Source organism: Serinus canaria, chromosome Z (genome assembly GCF_022539315.1).
Source record: "Serinus canaria isolate serCan28SL12 chromosome Z, serCan2020, whole genome shotgun sequence".
NCBI classification, from domain to species: Eukaryota; Metazoa; Chordata; class Aves; order Passeriformes; family Fringillidae; genus Serinus; species Serinus canaria.
This window is the reverse complement of record NC_066343.1, coordinates 13,926,754-13,949,313: the sequence shown is the minus strand read 5'-3', so window position 1 is coordinate 13,949,313 and position 22,560 is coordinate 13,926,754. Positions and strand designations below refer to the sequence as shown.

At 39.9% G+C, this 22,560-nt stretch overlaps 1 protein-coding gene across 11 annotated transcripts in view; it reads left to right on the top strand.

Moving 5' to 3' along the window:
• The first annotated feature begins 1,185 nt into the window (after positions 1–1,185).
• MACIR (macrophage immunometabolism regulator) overlaps positions 1,186–22,560 on the top strand; it is a 31,711-nt gene continuing 10,336 nt past the window's right edge. For 10 of the 11 annotated variants that reach the window (XM_050987085.1, XM_050987082.1, XM_050987080.1 and 7 more), the window contains exons 1-3: positions 1,186–1,305; positions 17,608–20,975; positions 22,030–22,238. In XM_050987085.1, the coding sequence (XP_050843042.1) occupies positions 17,629–18,252 (624 nt within the window). In that variant the 5' untranslated portion in view covers positions 1,186–1,305; positions 17,608–17,628 and the 3' untranslated portion in view covers positions 18,253–20,975; positions 22,030–22,238. Of the gene's footprint in view, positions 1,306–2,414; positions 2,503–17,607; positions 20,976–22,029; positions 22,239–22,560 lie in introns of all 11 variants that reach the window. The other variant, XM_050987086.1, reaches the window with a different exon arrangement.

Here is a 22,560-nt window from a genome sequence, read left to right as displayed (position 1 = left end):
TTGGAACTCCATTTCAGAGTCTGACTGAAAACTCAGTTGACATTGACAGCAGGAAGCTGTTGGGAGGAAGTTTGTTGGAAGAAAGTTGTGACATACTAACTCACAAGATCTTACAGCCTCATTTATACCTCGGGACAACATAGGAAGATGGGATTTCCCGCTCAGGCCAGTACTGCAGGTGTCAACATGAACAAAAGGAGTTTGTGTACTGTGAGCAACATGGAGCATCATAATGTCCCTGACCCACACTCCAGGTTCCTTTTCTTAGACTGCTGCTTGACCAGATACATTCCCCATGTTCTGTGCAAAATTTACTAATTTAGTTTTTAGAGCGCTTTTGTGATCTTGCAAACTATGACTTTCGAGGACTTGCAGAGCCTGTAATTAAAATTCCTTATAAAAACATTGGGGTTTATTTCTCTGTGGTTTGTTCTAGCTGAGAATTCCAAGGAACACAAATTCCAGGAGTATTTGGATGCACAGTGGTTAGTCTGGATGCATATGGGATGCCAACACCCTTCAGTGCAATTCAAGACCAGAGCAAGCGCAACTTTCTTTGCAGGACCATTTGCACTAGAGGGAGAACAGAATGTGGCCTTGGTACGGGGGTCATCCATGCCTTCCCAATCAGACTAATAAACTTTAGCTGTGTGTTTAAGAATGAGTCTTTAAAGAATCATTTTCAGAAAAAAAAAAAAAACAAACTAGCTTAAGTCCGCCCCTAGGGGTTTAAGAGCTGTGTGGTAGAGCTCATAATTATTATTACAGGGGAAAAACAGGACTGTGACATTAAACTTTTTCTTCCCCATCCCTTCTATCTCACTTGCAGAAGCCAAGTTAAGCAACTGCTTACAAGGTTTGCTGCAAGCAAGAGTATCTTTGCTTGCGCAGCAAAATGCAATAGGGAAATGATCTAATTGGTTGCTGGCAAAACCCGTTATTAAAGGTTTGTTATTCAGTCGGCGTTCAAACTTTGTAGGCTGCTTGAAAATACTACAGAAGTGGGCGGTATTCCCGTGATGAGAAAGTCACCAAGAGATGGTTGCTTGATCCATTCTTACAGCTATATACAACTGGAAATGGTATGGAGGACTAACGCTTATTAAACCACACTGACGGCAGCTGAAAGACTGGAGGCTCCCGCAGGCGAGGGAGGCGGAGCTCGGAATGGCCTGGATGCGCGGCACAGAGCCGCCGCCGCGCTCCGCCCTCAGCCCGGCGCCGGGCGGGCCCGGGGAACCGGAGCGCCGCACACGCCGCCTCTGGCAGCTGCTGCTCCCCGGGCCCCGCCGCGTTAGGCCGCAGGTAAGAGTGAGCGGGATCGGAGCCAGGCTTCGCGGCCTCTGGCCCTGCCCTCGGTTCCCAGACCTGGGTGGGCCCAGGGAGGGGCCGTAAGGCGGGAGCCTTCGGGGGTGGGCGGTAGAGGCTCCGGCGGGGCAGCCAGGGGAGCCGGACGGTGCGGACCGCGCCTCCCGAGGGCGCCGGCTCCTCTGCCCGCTCCCGGCGGCAGTGGGGCACGCGGACTGGGAGGCCGTTGTGCCGCACCCGGGCAGCGCGAGGTCCCGTGGTGCGGGCAGCGGCCCTGCGCACTTACAGGCCCCGGAGTCCGCCCTGCGGCCCCGACTGCGGCGGGGCTGAGCCGGTAGGGGAGGGCAAGGCAGTAGCTGCCCGGCGGCCCTGGGAGACCGGGACACTTGGTGACAATTTCCAAGTATGTACAGGGAAGCCGGGGAGTTGCCCTCTGGGGCCTGCAGTCTACACTGAGGCTGCTCCTGTGCGCTCTCCGTGCCACGCGATTGGTGACAGTGTAAGTGGTGGAAAAGCCCAGAACTTACTTGTTTGCAGCTATATTGGTACTAGTGTATGTACACATTTAGTACGCATAGCCGTCTCCTCAGTTGAAGTTTAAAGCACCCTAGCAGCCCCATGCTCAGACAAGCGATAAATATGACCTTACTATTGAATTTGACAATGACAACGTGCACTAGTGCACAGCGTTCTGTGGGTAACTTTTGTATTGCTCTGTAATAAATTTTGCTTAGTGAAGAGTAGACAGACTCAAGAGTTTTGTCTTAATATTTACTGTATGGTCTGTGAAGCTCATGGACTGCCCTTGTGCACTCAAAGATGTGTTAAAGTGTTACTTCAGTGTATTAAACTTCCTAAGCTGAGCTGCAGGCATTAGCAGGCATGTTTTTCCAGTTCTGTTTGCACATTACTGGAAAAGTGTCTTTGAACAGCTGCGGTGCTGTTTTGAGTGGTATTCAGAATGTAGGAAAACAATCTTAATTCTCTGTATATATTACTTATATGCTGATTTACATATATTTTGCCTAGCATAAATGTATTCTTTATTACAAAGAAAAACTAACAAATGCTTATTATGAGTGTGTCTTTGTTACTGTATTCTCTAGGGCCAGGATGTCATACACGTGTGCTTGCATAGCTGCATGCAGAAATGAATTGATGTCAGAAAGCTGCTCCTCCCACTACCCTTCTGCTGTTGGTATATTTTGAACCATATTCCAGCTAACGAAATGTGCTTGCTTCAGTTGTCTCTTTTCTTCCTTGAAGAAGAACATTTGTTAGGATAATGAAGATAGAGAAGTGTGGTTCTCACAGTGGCTTTGAAGTGGAGGGAAATGAGGCAGTGGCAGTGCAATTGGTGAAACTAAGCTCTTGTGTAAGAGTACTGACATAGTGTAGCTTCCTGTGCTGTCTCTTTTTTGATCAGCCTTATGCTACTGGCTTGGCCACCAGCAATGTATAATCATATGCAAATGTATGGTGTTGCAAAGTCAGATGAGTCAGAACTGAGTGTTCTGGGAGGAAGATTTCTGTTCACACTAGTTGTAAGCTTAATAAAATTTACTGTGACTGCATGTACTGTTGGCCTCTTATTAATTGTTACTCTATACTTGCATTATACTTGTTTTAAAGCAGCATTTAAGTAAGGGAAGGAGCATTTGAAAACAGGCAAACAACAAAACTTTAAAGCCTTTATGTACATTACTCTAGTGAGCTTGAGAAAGTGACCTTTATCAGTGTGGATGGTATAAGTGAATATGAAACTGATGCCTTAAATTTTAAGTTTCATATTTTCCAGATTCTGTACTGAGTTAGTATATAACTCTGAACTTCATATAAAGTGTTAGCAAATTCTCTTCACAGTTTAGTTAGACAAATCAATCCTTTTCTGCCCTAAGAACCAAGGTCACAGTTGAAGCTTCAGGCCCAAAAAGTATTTACAACAGCAAATTGAGGAGAGCAAACTGGGAGGATGGTACTTCATTACCTGAAGCTGTAATTGGACAATTAACCCCAATATGTAAATTGAACAAAACTTATAAAAGTGTGAAACCTTGTGACCAGTTGCTCATCTTGGGTGTAGCCACAGCCAGGCTCTTGTACTACCCAGGGTGTATCCTTTGAAGGCCTTTTTAATAAATACCTACTTTATTCCTTTAACCCTGTCTAGCCTCTGTTTCTAGGTGGCCTTTCAAGGCATCAAAACTTTTCCACCAAATATCTAAATATCTCCTGCAGATTGTAGCAAGATAAGACGAAGACCAAATGACTTAAAGTACTTCCATTAAAAAAAAACGGAAAAAACTAAATTGCATTGGTTGAATGTATTTTTCATAATATTTATGAGTAGGTCTATTTTTAAAGTTTCCTTCCTGGAATAGCTGTTCCTAGTCAAAGACTGAATACTGTATGGTTTAGGCTGATCATTTCAAAATAATGTCACCAGAGCTGCACTAACTTGCAAGTATAGAATACTACCCAACCTGAATTAATTTTCTAACACAGAAACATTGGAGAACCATAGTCCCTTTGGTTTTTAAAGAAAACAAATCAGAATTTATTTGGTGAAAACTGCAATACTTTAATACTTTAAGTCCTTTTGTTTGTTTTTTTCTGTCTCTTATTTTTAAAAGTGTTTAGTTTTTTGTTGACAACTCAGGTTGTTTGGTGTCTTCCCAAGTGGGCTAACCTGAAAATAAGAACTTCGAAAATTAAACTTAGATTTTAGTTGAAGAAAATATGGAAGATCAAAAATACAGAGAAGTAAAAATTAAATTATAAGGGAAACATTATTTTACTTGCTAATCCAATAAAGAATAAAAATTATTTGTGTTACAGTATGCATTACCTACTTTGCATGTATCTAACAGTTTCATTTTTTGATGAATCAGCATAGTAAACAAACAACCACCTTTATGCTGGCCAGGAGCATCATTTTACTGACCAAGGGAAGGGGAAGTGTTCGTCTGTGATTCAATCAAACAAGAGAGTCTCATTGTCCATGTGGAAGGCTCTAAATATTTTGGAGAAGTTATTGTCTGTTAAACACTTTTGTCTAGTGTTGCTTGGCAGAGAGATGTTAAATGGCCTTCTTTCCCACCATTTTATTTCACTTCCCCTGCTTGCTAAGTCTGCTCATACAAAATTCATTAGTCTGGTCAGATTCTTTACATTCCATGTGTCTTTTTGTAAATAGTATGCTCTGTCATGCTGATCTGGTCTGAGGTAGTCAGTTTTGTTGCTAGCTGTAGTTTCTCAGTAGTGCACTTATGACAGTCTTCAATTATAAAAGGTAGTTTTCTAGATCATAATAGTTTTCTATTTAAGATTGTTAATAACAAGCATTTAAAAAACTTGTTCCTGGTACTTGGAGTTGGAGCATATTAGTATAAATTGATGTAATCATCTTTTCAAAAAGAACACTTTGTTAATCCTAGTTTTTTTTAAGCCATGTGGTATTTATTGCCTGGTATACTGGGTAGCTGAATGGCTTGATTTTTTACCTGTTGACAAGAGCAACCCCCCCCCCAATACACATACTTTATTAGTTGTTTTGTAGGCTGTTGTTTTAGATTACATTCTGAAATTACTGCACTGGCTTTATTAATTCAGTAATATCAATTCACATTTTCTTAAGGTCTGTAGGATTATAGTCTATGTCTTATGCATAATTTAGTTTTCTTGCATGTGATTTTGAGGAAGTATATCTGTGCTACACTTAGTTATTACTCCATCTGAATGTTGTCTTATGTGGTGCAACAATTTCATATTGCCCCTATTCTCTTTAGCTTAGAGTATGGAATTTCTTGTAAGGAAGAGCAAACATTTCTTTTCCTGTCAGACTGCAAGGGGAATGATCTAGACCTTATCTTTCTCTCTTCACAAGAGACAGTTGAAATAATTAAAGGTGTCCTGGCTTCACACATGCTGGGCTGTTTCACTTGCGCCTGGTGTCTAACAGATAAATGTTCAGTCTTCCAAGTGCATTGTATACATCAAGTAATGGCAGCACAGAGAAGGGAAAGTGTCAAAACTGACTTGATATCTCTATTCAGGATGTTTGGCTCTTTTACAGTTGGTATCACCACTGCCATCTCCATTCTGCTTTTTCTTGTTGCAATTACTATCATTTTATCAATGTGACATATCTTAGTCATTCTTAACTAAAAGTATTGCCTACAGGCTTGGCATCCAGGAGGAAGAATCAGTTCTGAAGAAGAAAACATTTACTGAATGGACAGAAATTTAATGCTTCTCTAAAAGGAAAAAAAAAAGTCATGTTGTAAAATCACTTTAGATTCTAGCTGAGGAGATAATTAAAAATAGAAATTGCAAATTACAGAGAACCAGTTGTTTTGTTAAGACTAACTTAACAGAAGTTCCAAAATAATGTGGACAAAGCATAAGAGTTACCAAGGAAAAATGCTCTTCATCTTTCTTTTTTTTCAAATACTGAGTAATTAAAGTTTGTATGTTGTAAGTCACAATTCTGTCCTCAGAAAGAAGTAAGTAATGCATGTAACATAAGAAATAACACTTTATTGGAGAAAAAAAAACAAACACAAGATTTTGAGTGCAGTGAAGCACATGCCAAGAATCATTTCAACAATAAATGATTTACAGTGCATGTATTGTGATATATCACCCATATATTGTGTGTCATGCATGTCTGTTTTTCATTTTTCCCATGTTATGAAAAGGATATGAATGGTGTCTGACAACTTTGTGGAAGATTAAATAACCAGAAAATATTTATATTTGCAAAATCTGGAAATTTTGATGGTTTTACACTGAAAGAACTATCTTAAGAATATTAATCTATTCTTTGAGGTCATACAGTGATTTTTAATAGTTAATCTAGTATTTATCTTCATTATTTCTCTGCTCTGTGTTTTAGACAATTTTCTCAGTATTTGTCTGGATTGGGTCTGGTTACTTTATACACAGAGCTTGCTTTAAATATTCAGAGAATTGAAAAAATCTTGTAAAATCTCATTGAATTCTATTCTGAAGGCCATTCTGGTAGGTATTGGTCAAATTAATTCCCTTGGTAACTGCTACTTTCAGTTACTTTGCATATGTTTTTAATATGTGGACCAGCAGCAAAGAATATGCCATCTTGTTCTTAGTCACCTTGCTTAGATTTAATAATAATCTTCAATTATGAATTGTCTTGAATTGGCATCACTCTGTTGTCATTCTGTTTGAGAGGCAAGAAGACAAGCCAGCAGTAAGAAGGCTGAAGAAGTAATCTTTTAAAAGATTACTTCTGAAGAAGTAATCTTTTAAAACTGAAGTGCTGTGTTTTCCAGTATTTTAACTGATGAGCTTATACTTGTAAACAGCAGTGAACATAACAGAAGTTACCAAATGCTTTATAACCATAGAAATGTCCTAAAAATACTGTCAAAAGTTTTAAATATCTGTTTATAGGCGATGGTACAGACACTTACTGTGAATCTCAAATTTTTTTTCTATTTTTTTAATAGGAGTTTTCTAAATAATGTCTTTTCGTCTTTTTTGTTTTTTTTTCCCAGATAGGGATACGAATAATTTTGAAGCGATATGGCAGCTTGAATAACTGGCATTAAAAGTCTTGGGAAAGAAGACCTGAACACATACATGCTGAGTTTTGGTCCTTTGCTTATGGAGCTGACTAGTCATTCCTGTCACTGGCTAGCAGTCTCTAGCTCAGTCCCTTTAGTTTTTGATGTTTGTGGCACCAGCTTCTGATGCTGCTGTTCCTCTCGAATGTTTGACAGATTTCTTGGTTTTGATACTGTTCTTCACACTGCAGCACAGAATGGGAGTTCTGCAGTTTCAGAACCTTTAGTACCTAGGCTGGACCTTGCTGTCTTGAAGACTTTCTGCTCTGATCTTCCTTTGTACTAGTTTACAGTGAGGGTAATTATTGTGCAGTGAACTGCTGACTCCTTCCCTTCTGCATGGTTACCTTTCCAAGCTGATTGCTCTTGGTTATCAGAGCACATGCCCATGTTTCAAACAAAATAAATTAATTTTAAAAGTTGTGTTCTGAGAAGAGCAGCCTTTGTGTTATTTTCAGATTTTAAACTCCAAAAGTGCATTAAGATGTCTTCCTCCTTCCTCTTCTTTAGGGCACATATTGCCGTGATCAGCGATTTGTTTGTTCTGGGCTTGTTTATTTGTTTGTTGGTTTTGCTGTTTGTAGGTGACTAGGTAATATAATTAATTTCTGGCTTTGCAGTATGTCCATTTTATTTATACATTTTCTAGCATCATTTCAGTTTCTTTTAACAGAACAAATTGAGTCTTTCTGAAAGGTTCCGGGAGAGGTTTCCAAGCTGCTGGGTAAAACTTGGAAATTAAGAACAAGAACAGATACTTAGGTTTCTTGCCTAAAATCACAGGATAGCTGAAAATTGTAATGGAGAATTTCTGCGTGCTGTGCCTCCAGTAACTGTGGTTCCTGGTGGTATATAATTTCAACTTCAGAAATTGTCATTAATATCTCTGTCTCAGCAGCTGAAGCCTCGTCAGATTTACAGTTTCACTGCTTGATATGGTGTTAAAGTAGAAAACAACTCTTTCTGCTGTTCTAAAACTGGTAATTAACAGCATAAATATATATTGAATTCAATTAAATGTCATGGGAATCATTATTTAATTGTGTGGACTTTCTGCAGTGAAAAATTTTGGTGCTTGCTTTGTTTCAGTATTTTAATTCTTTATTTAACTGTTTTACCTGTTTTGATTGATTCACAGAATTGTTAGGGTTGGAAGGGATTTCTGGAGATCATTTGGTCCAACCCCAGACCATCTAGTCCAACCCCAGAATGTTTAAAAGCTCATTGGATGAAGTATATCTGCAAAAGTTACAGTACACAAAACTGCTAATGAAGAATCTTAAGTATACCACAACTGAGAATTAAAAGAGACCATTTAAGACTAAAGGAACATTAAAAGTAGTCTCTCTATAATATAAGTCTGTTAATGGAAAATAAAATCCTCTTTAGCAGAACTGCGGGCATTTTGTTTACTCCTGATTTATTAGCATAGGGAGCAGCAGGTTGATTGGGGACTAAGCAGGGAAGGAGAGGTAGGAACATCAGACCCCAATCACTTAAATCCAGGGTTAAACTAAGATTCTTTTGGTCTGGGTAGGTGCAAAGGAGAAATACCAATCAGATATCTTCAAGAGGTAAAAAATCAAAAAGTTTACTGGTGAATTGTAGAAGATGAGGAACTTTGTCAAATGATTTAGTACAACATGAAATACCACAGCACAGACATAGCCCACTGAATATAGAAAACCTTTAAACCCATTTGACATTATCTTCTGTTAAAAGAAAGGAGAAAGAGAGAAAGACAGGAAAGATGTAGAAAAACAGCTACCGCTGTTAGCGTTCAGGAACACATAATCACGAGATTATATGCAGGTGCTTTTATTGAAGAGCTCTGGGCATCAGGGGTACAGACCCAAATCTGACTCCGACATAGGTTCGGGATGGATATGCTTTTATATTCTATCATTATATAACTTTCATGTTAATTATTAAACTTACATTGTTCTATAGTATACATAGATTTCAGCCAAGCATGGCCACCTGAGAATAGGAACATACAGTTTCTCATTGTTCTTCTTATGATTATACAATAATTATTTTAATTACTACTACTTACACAGGTAAAACACAAGGCTTAACATTTCAGAGTTTATCTTAGCATTTTCCAGGGTGCCACTATCATTTTCCCTCCTTTGAAAGCATTTTCACTTCACTATAGGTATAAATGTTTTCACTTGAGACAGTCTTTTACTTCTCAATTTATGCTTGATGTTCTTCAAATCCAGGGTTGATGTAAAAGTTGTTGTGGATACTATCACGGGCTGGAGAACCAGAAGATAGTGGGCGTGGATCTCGTGTCAGTGCCTTTATTATTCTGGTTCCAGGATGTTTTCTTCTGTATTTCTCTCCTTAAGATGCTGTAAACTAACCAAATTGCTAAGAATACAATTAGTAAGATTATCACTCTCTCAATGGTAGATTTAATCTATGAACTCACATTCCACCCTAACCCTTTAAAGATTTTTCCTAACCAACTTGTATTCAAATCCTTTCGTTCTTCTTGTGCCTCATGCTCTATTTGTTTCAACTGATTGATGTCATATTCTACATCTGCAGTTACATTTGGGATGTGAACGCAGCAATGATCAACTTATCCCTTTAAAAATCCACATACTCCATGCTCCTTCAGAAGTAACAATCTAAGGCTAATCGATTTTGCAAAGTCATTTTTGTGGTGGCTTGTAATTGTACGTTTAATTTTCTAAATCCTTCTTGGGTGACTCTTGCTAGTCTATCTACCTGACCTGTAAGTTTGTACAGCATCTCTCTATTCTGATAGTTTGCTATAGGACCAAAAAAGAGTCTAGGGCCCACCCAAGTTTCATTCCACTAGAGGGTTCTTGCCAAGTGTCATCTGGATTTTCATTATCTAGAACTTCTCGTCTTGCTCTTATCTGCAGAAGTTCATGTTTTCCATTAAATGGGGACTTTTTCCAATTTCGACATATGGTTGGGAGGCCCAAAGTAATTTCCTTTACTTTCCCGTCTACAGGCAGATGTGTTGTCCAGGTACCATCGCTTCTTCTATACAAATTGTCCTGGACTTATAATTGTACTCGTGGTACATCCTTTAATCACTTTATAATTCATTTTGCCTTGCTTATGTTTGATCCCTCTGCAAGCACAACCAATCTGTAGGGCTGTTGCCAGGGGTGGCTTCTGTTTTATCTCTGCATTATCAGAAGTGCAGTCATAAGTTTTATTGCATGCCCACCAACTTACTTTGTCTGCCCACGTTCTGCTACTAGTAGCAGTGTATGTTATTGTTGGATCTGTTTCATTATCGGGGCCTTCCCACTTAATTCACCAAGGGGTGTTTGCCATATATTGGAATTTTTGAAGTATACTCACAGGCCACGCACTGTCCCAAGGCTCTGTCTGATTTTTCTGATCCTCGGCCTCACACTTCCATACCGGAGTAGTTTCTGTAACATTTTATATGATCTTTTTATAGTGTGGCAAATAGCATTGCCATTGTGTGATGCCTCCTGACTGTCCCAAAGGGGTTCCTAGTATGCCATCACTTAGATTACAGTCTTTCTGGCTCATAGGTCTTATCTATGTTCCTATTTTCTCCCAAGTTTCCTTGACCCCCTGTCTTGACTCGAGTACCTGTTCACATGCAATTGTTTTGTTCTTTTGTATTTCAGGTAGTTTTGATGTTATGATTCCCCAATTTACTGGGTCTCTTGCTGCCTTAGGTATTGGCAGACAGGCAGTTATTCTACTGGTGTTTTGTATTTTGGCAAAATCTTTCAGTAATCCAATCATTATATTCTCAGCTCGAACTGCATTAGAAATTTTTATCACCTGTGTTTCTGCCTCTCTCTTCATTCTAGAATGAAAAGTGGTTAGTTGATCTTTTTGCATCCCACATCCCAAAGACATTAATGACCATATCATTAGCACAATTACTAATAACAATCTCAAAGTAATTAAGCACATCTTATCTGCAGTCTTGGCTCCACAGTTTACACAGTCTGTGATCCAGGATGGACTTTCTTCACTCGGGTATAGTGAATTCAGGGGTCCACGCCGGCTACTTTGACTGCTGTAAAGGTGGTCAGCAGTACCTCATAGGGTCCATTTCACTTTTCTTTCAGCAGTTCTTCGTTCCAGTTTTTAATGTACACCTCGTCTCCTGGAAGTATGTCATGAACTGGATTCTCGAGAGTTATTGGTCTATTCCACACGAGGATGCTCCGGAGCTGAGCTAAATTTTTCAGAAGAGACAGAACATAATTATACACTTCCTGTTTTCCTGTAACATATACATTAGGGTTAGGCTCAGGAGATTCATATGGTTTCCCATACAATATCTCATAAGGACTGACTGACATCCTGCTCCTAGGTTTTATCCTAATCCTCAACAGTGCTGTTGGCAAAGCCTGGGGTCACTGCAGCTTGGCTTCTTGGCATCTTTTACTGATTTGCCTTTTTAGTGTCTGATTCATCCTCTCTACCTGTGCACTTGCATGGGGTCTCCACGGTTATCCCCAGCAATCTACTTACTTCTTTTACTACTGTAGCTATGAAATGGGGCCTCCTATCTGATGATACCCCTAGGGGTACCCCGAACCTGGGAATAATTTCCTGTAGTAACCACTTAACTGTTTCTTTTGCTTGGTTTGTGCGACAGGGAAGGCCTTCTGGCCATCCAGAAAATGTGTCAACCCCTACTAACAGGTATTTGTATCCTCAAGTTCTTGGCAATTCTACAAAATCTACCTGCCAATAGTCTCCTGGCTCTATTCCTATCTGAATTCTTCCTATCTGTGCCTGTCACCTAGCCACTGGGTTGTTTTTCAAGCAGATATCACATTTTGACATGACTGATTTTGCCATTGTTAACATCCATACTGAAATTAAACTCTGCTTTAGCAGAGTTTGGAGTGTCTGCACTCCAATGTCATTGGAGTGCAGACACATTGGTAAAATTTAGATTTTTACCAATGTGTCTGCACTCCAATGACATTCATTATGTTTAATATGTAGAACTTCTCTCATTATCAAGGGGGGGTACCACTATTTGTCCTTGTGCAGTCAAATATCATCCTTCCAGGTTCTTTTGTGCATTTAGTAAACGTGCCAGTCTCTCATCTTCTACTGAGTATCTTGGTTTTGGAGGCAGATTAAATTGAGATATATTGAGCTTTGAAGGTATCAATGCCATTGTTGTTTGCACCTCTTGAGCAACCTGTCGGGCTGCCCAGTCTGCCTTTCGATTTCCTTCACAGATTTTGGAGTTTCCTGATTGGTGTGCTTTACAATGTATAATTGCCACTTGCTCAGGTTTTTGTACTGCTTTTATCAATTGCAGGACTGCATCTTGGTGTTTAATCTGTGTACCTCGAGAAGACAATAATCCCCTTTCTTTCCACAGTGCTCCGTGTACATGCACCACCCCAAAGGCATATTTTGAGTCAGTCCATATATTTACCTTTTTCCCTTCACTTAATTCTAGTGCTCTGGTTAGAGCAACCAGTTCTGCCTTGTGGGCAGATCTATTTGGTGGTAATGCCTTTGCCTTCACTACTGTACTGACTGCTGTTACCGCATATCCAGCGTATCTGGTTCCATTTTCCACGAAGCTGCTCCCATCTGTAAATAGCTCCCACTCTGGCTGCTCTAGTGGGACGTCTTTCAAGTGTTCTCTTGCTGAATAGGTGTACTCTATTACCTCTACACAGTCGTGTTCCAATGGGCCTTCTTCAGTTGTGGTACCTAGGAACAAAGCTGGATTCAAAAGGTTAGTTGTTTTTAATGTGACATCATCCTGCTCAGTCAGGACTACCTGGAATTTTATCATCCTCCTTGGAGATAGCCAATGGCCCCCCTTCTGTTCTAAGACAGTGGTTATCATGTGTGGTACATAGACATCTATGTGTCTTCCCATAGTAAGCTTCCTGGCTTCTTGTATCAGCATCACGGTGGCTGCGACCACCCACAGACATGGAGGCCACCCTGCACTTATGTTGTCAAGTTGTTTGGAAAAGTAGCCCACCGGCCTTTTCCAGCTTTCCAGACGTTGGGTCAGGACTCCTAGTGCTAGGCGTAGCCTTTCATGTACAAACAGCTGAAAATCTTTAGACAGATCAGGCAGCCCTAATGCTGGAGCAGTCGTCAGTGCCTTTTTTAGTCTTAGGAAGGCTTCCTTCTGTGGCTTGGCCCAGGTGAATGGCTGCGTCTTCTGAGCTTCGTACAGGGGTTTTGCAATCAGTCTGTAGTCAATGATCCACAAGCGACAGCATCCTGCCATCTGAGGAAGACTTGCAGCTCATGTAAGTTCTGGGGCTCTGGAATAGCACAAATAGCTTGGATACGGTTAGTACCTAGTTTTCATTGCCCTTGTGAAGTTTCACATCCTAGATAGATCATAGTCTTTTGGGCAATTTGTGCCTTTCCTCTGGATACTTTGTAACCTCCCATTCCTAGTGAATTTAACATCTCAATGGTTACTTTTATACAGGTAGCTTTTTCTTCTGTAGCTGTTAGTATATCATCAACGTACTGCAACAATAGGTATTGGTCTCTTGGTACTTGCCCATTTTCGGTCCAAATTTCCAGCTCCTTTGCCAGTTGGTTTCCAAATAGGGTCAGACTATGCTTTTAAGTCCTTGTGTCGTGTCCAGGTGAGCTGGGTCTTTCTTCTGTTCCCTGGGTTTTCCCACTCAAAGGCAAACAGTTTCCTACTTTCTTTGTCAAGGGGGATGCAGAAAAAGGCATCTTTTAAATCAATTACAGTAAACCATTTGTATATCTCTTTTTGGATGTTAGCAATGTGTAGGGATTTGTTACCATTGGATAAATGTCCTTTTTTATTTTATTTATTGCTTTTAAATCCTGCAGTAATCTGTATTCACTATTCGGTTCCTTTACTGAAAATATTATGTCCTAACTTATTTTACAAATTCTATGTCTAATCAGCTGCTATATTCTCCCAACATCATCGCCTTGGTAGCGTTTTCCTGCTGGAACTGATTGCCCTGGTGAAACCTGTCTGGGCACTCTTGTTTCCAATGCCCCTCCCGCTTGCAATACACACATTGATTCAGGCTTTACCCTTGCATAACTGGTCTTCTACTACGACTACCTTTGCCACGTCTCCTGAAATTTGGGTTCCCTTTTCCTTGTACCACTGCCAAAGATTTTGCTGCTGCCCCCCCCCCACCCCCCGCCCCCCGTTCCTCTTTCGGGATTATTATACACCCTCCAGGCTACCCCCATGATTCTGAGTTTTCATAACTATTCCCACTACCTGTACTACCTTACCAGGACCTTCTCTACAAGTTCCAGCTGACCGCCTCTAAATACTCAAATCTGCAGGAAAAAGGCACTTCCACAAACCCTGGCCCTTCTACACCTTATCTCAAGGGAGCAATCACAGTTCATTTTTGTCTGCCTATGTCTTTTCTTTCCACAACCAGGGCAAGCTTTGACTGGCTTCAGGTTCTGTGGGCTACTGGGGTCGCTGATTCATTACTATTGCTATCTTTTTCACTTGCATCCCTCCCCCTCCTTTCTATCACAGTTAGGTTTTGCTCATCTCCTGAGGAAGAGGAATCAGGTGACCATGGGAGAGGAGGATAAAGAGAAAAAGGTGTACTAGACGAGACAGGTTCAGGATCCGGTGAGGTAGGGGCAGGCAATGGGACAGGGACAGATGAAGCAGGTGGGATAGGGTTAGGTTCTCTTAGTCTTATTGGAGCTACTTGTAAATCAATGTCTGTATAATTTTCCCTATTCAATGCCAAATGTTCTAGACAATGTTTCTTGCAAACTCCACACTTATCACTTGCAGACGCTGTAACCACCATTAATCTACATTCATCCCGCTATTCTGGCTTTCCCTGTAAATAGAAAAACAAATCAACATACGAAATCTCATCCATTGTTGGGTGTTTTTTTTTCTTCTCTTGCTTTTTCTTTTCCTTTTTTTTTCTTCTTTTTCCCTTCTTTTTTTTTTTTTTTCCTCTTGTTTACGAAACGACATTAACTGTGAAATACAAATATATTACAAGGTTCAGTATTTTGGCTTTTTTTTGCCATTCTCCAGGACACATTCTGGCCACCATGTATTACAGTAATTAATCAACTTAGCTTTACGTAATTCTTCCCAAAATTACCCTGTTTCCAATGTGCTATTAGGCACCCCAAAGGAGAAGTTTGTGGAATAGGGGCATTGCTGCCCAAAATTCCTTTGAGCTTCTCCAACCAGAAATACCAAAGCCGAAACCAGGAACGCTTTCGCAATTGTCTTCTGGAACGGTGTCTAGGCAATACCACCAGGAATTCCTTAGCCCAACCAAGCATAGCTTTTGCTGCGTCTTACTGGCAGGCACCCAAACCAAAATAAAAGCACCTTACCTCTCTCCTGGGGACGTTGTGAGCGGCAGAGGTGGTCGCGGCCGATGAGCTCCCCGAGAAACCCTCAGTGCCGGCTGGAGCGTGATCGAGTCGCGAACTCGCCCAGTAGCACTCACAGGGTCCCATCTGGGTCGCCAAAATGTTAGCGTTCAGGAACACATAATCACGAGATTATATGCAGGTGCTTTTATTGAAGAGCTCTGGGCATCAGGGGTACAGACTCAAATCTGATTCCGACATAGGTTCGGGATGGATATGCTTTTATATTCTATCATTATATAACTTTCATGTTAATTATTAAACTTACATTGTTCTATAGTATACATAGATTTCAGCCAAGCACGGCCACCTTAGACTAGGATCATACAGTTTCTCATTGTTCTTCTTATGATTATACAATAATTATTTTAATTACTACTACTTACACAGGTAAAACACAAGGCTTAACATTTCAGAGTTTATCTTAGCATTTTCCAGGGCGCCACTATCACCACCTCCAAGGTTCCAGTGTTGTAAAGCTCCAAGGTGAAGGTAGAGTTAAAGAGCAACATGCTTGCATCATGGTCAGTCTTCTTAAAAACCCTTCCTACTAGGTGGGTCTTTCTGTTGCTTAGCCATTTAGGGGGCTGGGTTAGGCAACACTGGGGGCCTGCCTCCATTGTGCTGTGAGTGACAGACACTGTGGGGCTGGGGTGGGGCACCACCTCACCAGAGCACGGCCTCACCCACCCTCTTCCACATATTCCAAGTCCCCAAGATGTCTCAAAACAGATTTCTACTCTCCGACAGAACTACTTTGAACTACTATTATTTGAACTACTCCTTCCCAATCCCTTTACAGAAACATCTTCTATTTTGCATACTAAGGCTAGTATTTTCTTTTGCCACGTGATAATTGCATACAGCTCCCTGTCTTATTTAAAACATTAAATTAATGAAGATAGGGGATTTTGGGGGGTGTCTAATTGCAGAAGATGCAATAAAGTACTTCCTTGTTGCATCGTTGCTACTAGGCTTGTCATGTTCCAAACCTGAAAATGGCAGCAAGTAGTAGGCAAACTCCTGGAAGTGTGTTTTAAGTTAGCCTTATTTGTGAATTATTGAGCTGTTGAATGTAGTTTATGATCACATATAATGAATTTTAGTATTCTTTCAGCTTAACCCTTGGATGCTAACTTTCCTTCCTTTGTGGCCTTTAAAAGTGACATGGTTATGCTGATTTTTTTTTTTTTTGTGAAGTATATTAACTACACTGCTGACCTTTAAAGCAAAGGTGAGTCTGACAATGAAGAAAGCATGGATTTGCAGGAAATGAAGAAAGCACAAATGTGACCTCTTATGTGAAGTAGCCGCATGACTGAAGTGGTTCAGATGATGCTGAAAATAGAAATGAAAAGGAGGCTTTTTGTACATCTGTTGGTGTATACTTGCTGTGATAGTGACCATATCTTTCCATGTTAGAGGTGATAATAGCTTGCAGTGAGCACTTTTGTTTGTAAAGGCACCAAATAATGCATTTGGAATAGTTGCTAAGGAAGGGTAAAATCTTTCCAAGAAATACAGGAAAAAAACCCCAAATCTTGCTTATTCTTAAGATCCTTATAAGAATCTAATGCTATATTCATTAAACACAGTATACAGAATATGCTCAGATGCCAATAGAATCCTATTAGAGTAAAAGAGTGTGTGTTTGATTAATTGTGAATAAGATGATAGGTGAATTTTCTTGGGGAGTATGTGAAGACATATATATATATATGTACATATTTATATGTCTTCACTAGCTAGGATGCCATTCCATGAATTTAAAGCAAGCTGTCTGCACATCTGGAAGACAGAAGCATTGCAGTACACTCATATCAGATCTGATCCATGGTCATATCTGAATGAGCTCGTACTTTTTAGGCATCTGTTTTGAAAACTTTGTTTACTAAAATTGTCAGTAGACAATTACAAAGTAAAGATGGGGAAGGTGCAAATGGATGCAGATGCTCCAAGAGGTCAGGGATTACAAAGAATCAAATGCACCAAAAGGCTGAAAAAATGATATACAAAGATGCTCCATTTTTGTGTATGATAGTATTCATATGTTTTTAGCTATTTAGAATTATCAGTATCTTTATGGCATCTTTTACTAAGAAAACCCACTGAAGGTAATTTTGAAAGGTAGATGTTGGTGATAGGTCTGTTATGTGACACTGTGCAGAGCTAAGACCATTCTGAATAGACTGGTTATGACTTCTGGGTGATACAAAATTCCTTTTCTGTGGTCCTCTTCTCAGCACCTTGTGTTGCATTTTCTGATCAAGATCTGTTTTATTTTTAGGAGAAAAACTTTGTGTTGAAAATGGAAGTTGATGTGACTGGAGAGTCCAGGACTGCCCTCTCCACCCTTTCTGTGCCTCTTGCAGAGGTGAGTTCTGCAGTTAGGATGGAAGCAGAAAAGCCACGCTGTTCCAGCACCCCCTGCTCACCATTGAGGCGGACAGTTGCAGGATATCAGATCCTTCACATGGATTCTAACTACCTGGTTAGTTTCACAACTGGAAAGGAACTGCTAAAATTGGCCCATAAGTATATTGGAAGTGAAGAGAATAAAGGAGAATCTGGTCCTAACTTGGGCTCCAAACATCTCGATTCAGGACTTTCACATTCCTCACGTTTGTACAAAACTAGAAGTAGGTACTACCAGCCCTATGAGATCCCAGCAGTAAATGGAAGGAGGAGGAGACGGATGCCCAGCTCAGGGGATAAATACAATAAAGCTTTACCATATGAACCTTACAAAGCACTTCATGGTCCCCTGCCTCTCTGCCTTTTGAAAGGTAAAAGGGCTCATTCAAAATCCCTAGACTACCTCAATTTAGACAAAATGAGCATTAAGGAACCTCCTGACACAGAAGTGCTACAATACCAGCTCCAACACCTTACTATTAGAGGGGATCGTATGTTTGCAAGGAGTAGCACATGAGCTATGACAAATTAAGAAATTGTTTCTGATCTTTTGTCTGTTGCTGCAGAAATCCACTGTTGTACTGTGTACATGACTGTCCACATTGTAGGTGGGTTTATCTACTCAATCTTACCAGGAAGTAATTTATTTAAATACAGTCTTGGCAATGCAGTGTTCTACAAGTATTGGGAGAGCAAAATCTTTCCTGATCCAGCAGCTTCTGATGCAGGTTTGACTGCAACTAGTGAATATTTTTTTGGTGAAGATGCAACTAGTGGATATTTCTTTGGACACATTTTAACAAAAAAAAAGGCTTTTAATTTTTGTGGGTTTTTTTTTTTCCTATAGTGCTACATCTAGTGTTTACAGTAATTCAACACTGAAAAATTTGTGATGTCTGCTTGGTTGTTGTTAATTTTGCCTTGATAGTAGAAACTGCTCTTGGATAAGTACCCAAGGAGGTTTTTTGGGTTTACTTTTTGTTTCTGTAGTAAAATGTATGCATTTTTCTTGCAGCATGGACAGGAAAGTAAGCTTGACTGGATAAATCACTTGCAATTTAAACAATCCAATTCGTACATTTTGAGACTGCGCTTGTACTGGTGATGTGGATGAGATTTATTCATAAAAGAAACTGCTACTTGAATCCTATTTAAACTGTTTTTTTAGTTTTTGCATGGAAGTAATTGCTTTGTCCTTTTTATTTTATAAAACATGTTCAGAATAAATCTGTAAGTTATTTAAAACAAATCTTTCAGGAAGTAAAGTGGTTTTTTTGGGTTTTTGGGGGCTTTTTTGTTAGATTTTTTAACATTGTCTAGAGACAGAAAATGGAACGTCTGTACTGGTATGCTGGTAATGTTTTTGATTTTATTTTGTGATTTTCATTTCATCTGTAGTAGCAGAAGGTATCAACTTCAGCATAGCTTTGGAAATTTTGTTGACTTGAAGCACTAAACATGAGCTCTGGAGGGAAGATTTTTTTTTTCTTGACAAGAGTATAAGTGAAATATTTCTTGTCAGGGTTGAAGAGATGATCTTGAATTTTGCAGCAGAATAATGCACTGGGTTACTTTTGTTAATAAATTTTTATCCAAATATGACATCAAGTGCAGTTTTGACAGCTGTATTCCTAGATGTGTTTAAAACGTTTTGTGTAATTACTTTTAATTTTACTTTAATTTAAAAATGAAAAATAGTTTTCATACTGTATTTTTTAGGTGCAGTCTTGTACTGAAGCAGTGCATAACTTGATTTTGCCTGATGACCTCTGCTGAAGTTAAAAATAATTTCATGTTGCTTTGAAGCATAAATTATTTGATCAGTTATTTCTGATAGAGTCAAGATTTGTTTTGTTTGTTTGTTTATCACTCAGAATTACTAGAAAGCACTAGTTAATTCATGTGCTCTGGGAAGTGAAGAGTTCTTACGCTGTCACTCCACAGTTTAAATGAAGGTAACCCACTAGTGAGCATTTTGTAGTTTGGTTATCCTTTTTAGGTTTTGTATTAGAAAATACAAAAAAAAAAAAAAACCCAATGTGTATTTTGCAACGTTAACTGCAATGGTGTAAATTTAATGTATTTAACATTGATCTTGAAAGTAAAGTCTTCCTATTAGTCTTTAGTTTGAAAAACAGAATACAGTCAGATGCCAAAGAGATAGTGGGTTTATTTAAGGAATAAACACTACTGTTTATTAAAATATCAAATTAATTTGTATTTCTGGCTGAAAAATAAAAAGGGTATTATTAACAGCTGTTGTTGTGAATTCATTTACTGTGTAGGAGAAGAAGAGGACATTTTAAAAAATACAACTATAGACCAGGGAACATTTAAAAACAACTTGAAAGTCAGGGTCCAAGATTTCTGTGACATAAATGCTTAGCTCTGTTCCTTTGTTTTGGGATATAGTGGATGCTACCATAGCCCTGGGCAGCCTGTTCCCGTGCTTTACAACCCTTAACAGGAAGAAATTTCCCCTAATATCCAAACTAAACCTCCCCTGGTGCAACTTGAGACTATTTCCTGTTGTCCTGTTGCTCTTTCTTTAGGAGAAGACCCTGACCCCCCCTGTGGCTGTGCCCTCCTCTCTGGTCATTGTAGAGGGAAACAAAGTTCTCTGTAAGCCTTCTTTTCTCCAGGCTGAGCCCCCCCAGCCCCTCAGAAGCTCCTCATTAACTCCATTCACTTCTCTGGACTCACTCCAACACCTCAATGTCTTTCTTCTTGTGGGAGGCCTAGCATTGTTGCCTGGATTTGAGGTGCAGCTGTCTTTGAATATTTGAATGTTTTTATCTGCCTTCCATTTTCAATAGGCCAGTGATGCATTTGAAATAACTTCTTCTGTCTCCTTAGATCTAGGTTCTAAGAAATGTGGGAGCGGAAAAAATATTTTTTACTCTTACATATTCTTGTCATATAGTACATGCTTTAAATTATTAACTGCAGAGTCATCCAAGATTTTAATCAGTATTGAAATTGCTACTGCAGTAATTGGTAACTTTTCTGTCTGCCTCAAAGGAGGTATATTTTTAAATGCATATAAATGTTGGCATTTTCCCTACTTACATGATTTAGGCTTCCAGTTAATGGGAAGATTGCCACTTTAAAACATTAGAGGATCTGGACTTCAGAAAAATAAAGCCGTGACACTTTTTTACTATATAACCTCCAATCAACTGCCTGTATTCCTATGTCATGTCGAATTCTTGTTGATGAATTTAGAACTTCATCCAGAAGGTAAGACTTTTTGGAATGAAAGGATTGCCTCAGGTGGACAATTTTCCAGGGAAATAATCTTGAATTGTTTTGTCTGTTTGAAAAACATTATCAGTTGAGACTTGCTTATGTCATGAGAAATAATATTGGGGGCACTATTTTTTTGTATTTATTTAACAGTGAGCTGGAGGAGGAAGTCAGAAACCTTATTACAGCACCTAATGCTTAATACTAATTCATATAAATATTGCCAGAAAAAAAGAGACAAAAGTGTATGTATCAATCAGAGGAGACATGACCATGGCTTCATTCAGTAATTGGAATCATCCAAGCTATCCTTTAAAGAGAGCTTTAAAAACCAAACTCATAACAGTAGGTAGTAGGCAGTATTCTACTCACACATGAGAGGTTTTCTCATTCCTTTGATCCAGAAGTTCATTTAATACTCAAGTGGTGTGAAAAGGTAGTAATCCTGACTGGTAAACTGGCAGAAGTTTAAATTTCTTGCAGAGGGAGGGTTAGTAATGCTGCTTGCTGTGGCAATTTCTACACAGCAAGTAATCATTCTGATTAAGGCTCCCTTTTAGACTGAATATTTTCTCTGATTGGAAGACTACATCTGTCTTTAATCATCCAGATAAGATGACATCATTAGGATGCTATAAACCGGCTGAAGGATTAAATGCCCACTATCAAAATGCAAACCTAATTCTGAAGTTGGAAAAGGCTGCCATTTTTAATTCTTTGATCAGCATTAGTTAATATGAACCCTAACTACACACTATCACTGAATAAAAATATCTTTATTAGAATGTGTGTTATATATAGGGAGAATTTTTTTTTATTTATTTGGCAGACACCTGCTTTTTCAAAGAATTTCTCTTGGCCAATTGGAAGAAGCTTTTCTGCACTTTGTTCCAAGTAGTAGGTAGCAAGTAGTCCTTACCCCCCTTGCCCTCCAGCAATGCTGTTCCTACCCAAAAGTTAGAGGGAGTGTCAGCAGGTGAAAGGAAGGAAAGGCAACCTCTGTTCCCTGCTCTGATGGCTACATGTTGTTTGGCCCCTCTCTCCTCAGGATTTCTGCCTCTTCTCAGAGGCTCTGTTTTCAAGTCCCCCTGCCATTTGATCAAGGAAGAGCTGCAGATGGACTGCAGGACCAGGACAAGGCCAGCACCTCGATGACCCAGTCACAAGGCAGGCCACCAGCTGAAATACCAGAACCATGGGGCCTGTTGCATCTGCTTCAAGCTCAAAGGGAAGGCCTCTGTCCACCATGGAAGGACGGTAAGCAAGGCACCCACTTGCTGGGATTGCAGTTGGCAGCAAGGTCAGCAGCCGTCTGCTGCATGGCACGAGGCTGTGGGGAAGACCCTGCCCCTTCGCTGCCATGCTTTGGGTGGTGACCGCCCAGCCTCTGGGGGAACTTGGCTTATGCCCATGCTGAACCTGTGGCTGCATATACTGTCCCAGCATTGGCCTCTGGATCTTCCCAGGCCTTTGAGTATGAGCCCTTGAAGGCCCCTGCTGCCTGGCTCAGCAAAGTGTAGCCCACAGCTGATGCCTGAGGCCATGTCACTTACTCAGGCTGCTCTTCTGCTAAGCCAGC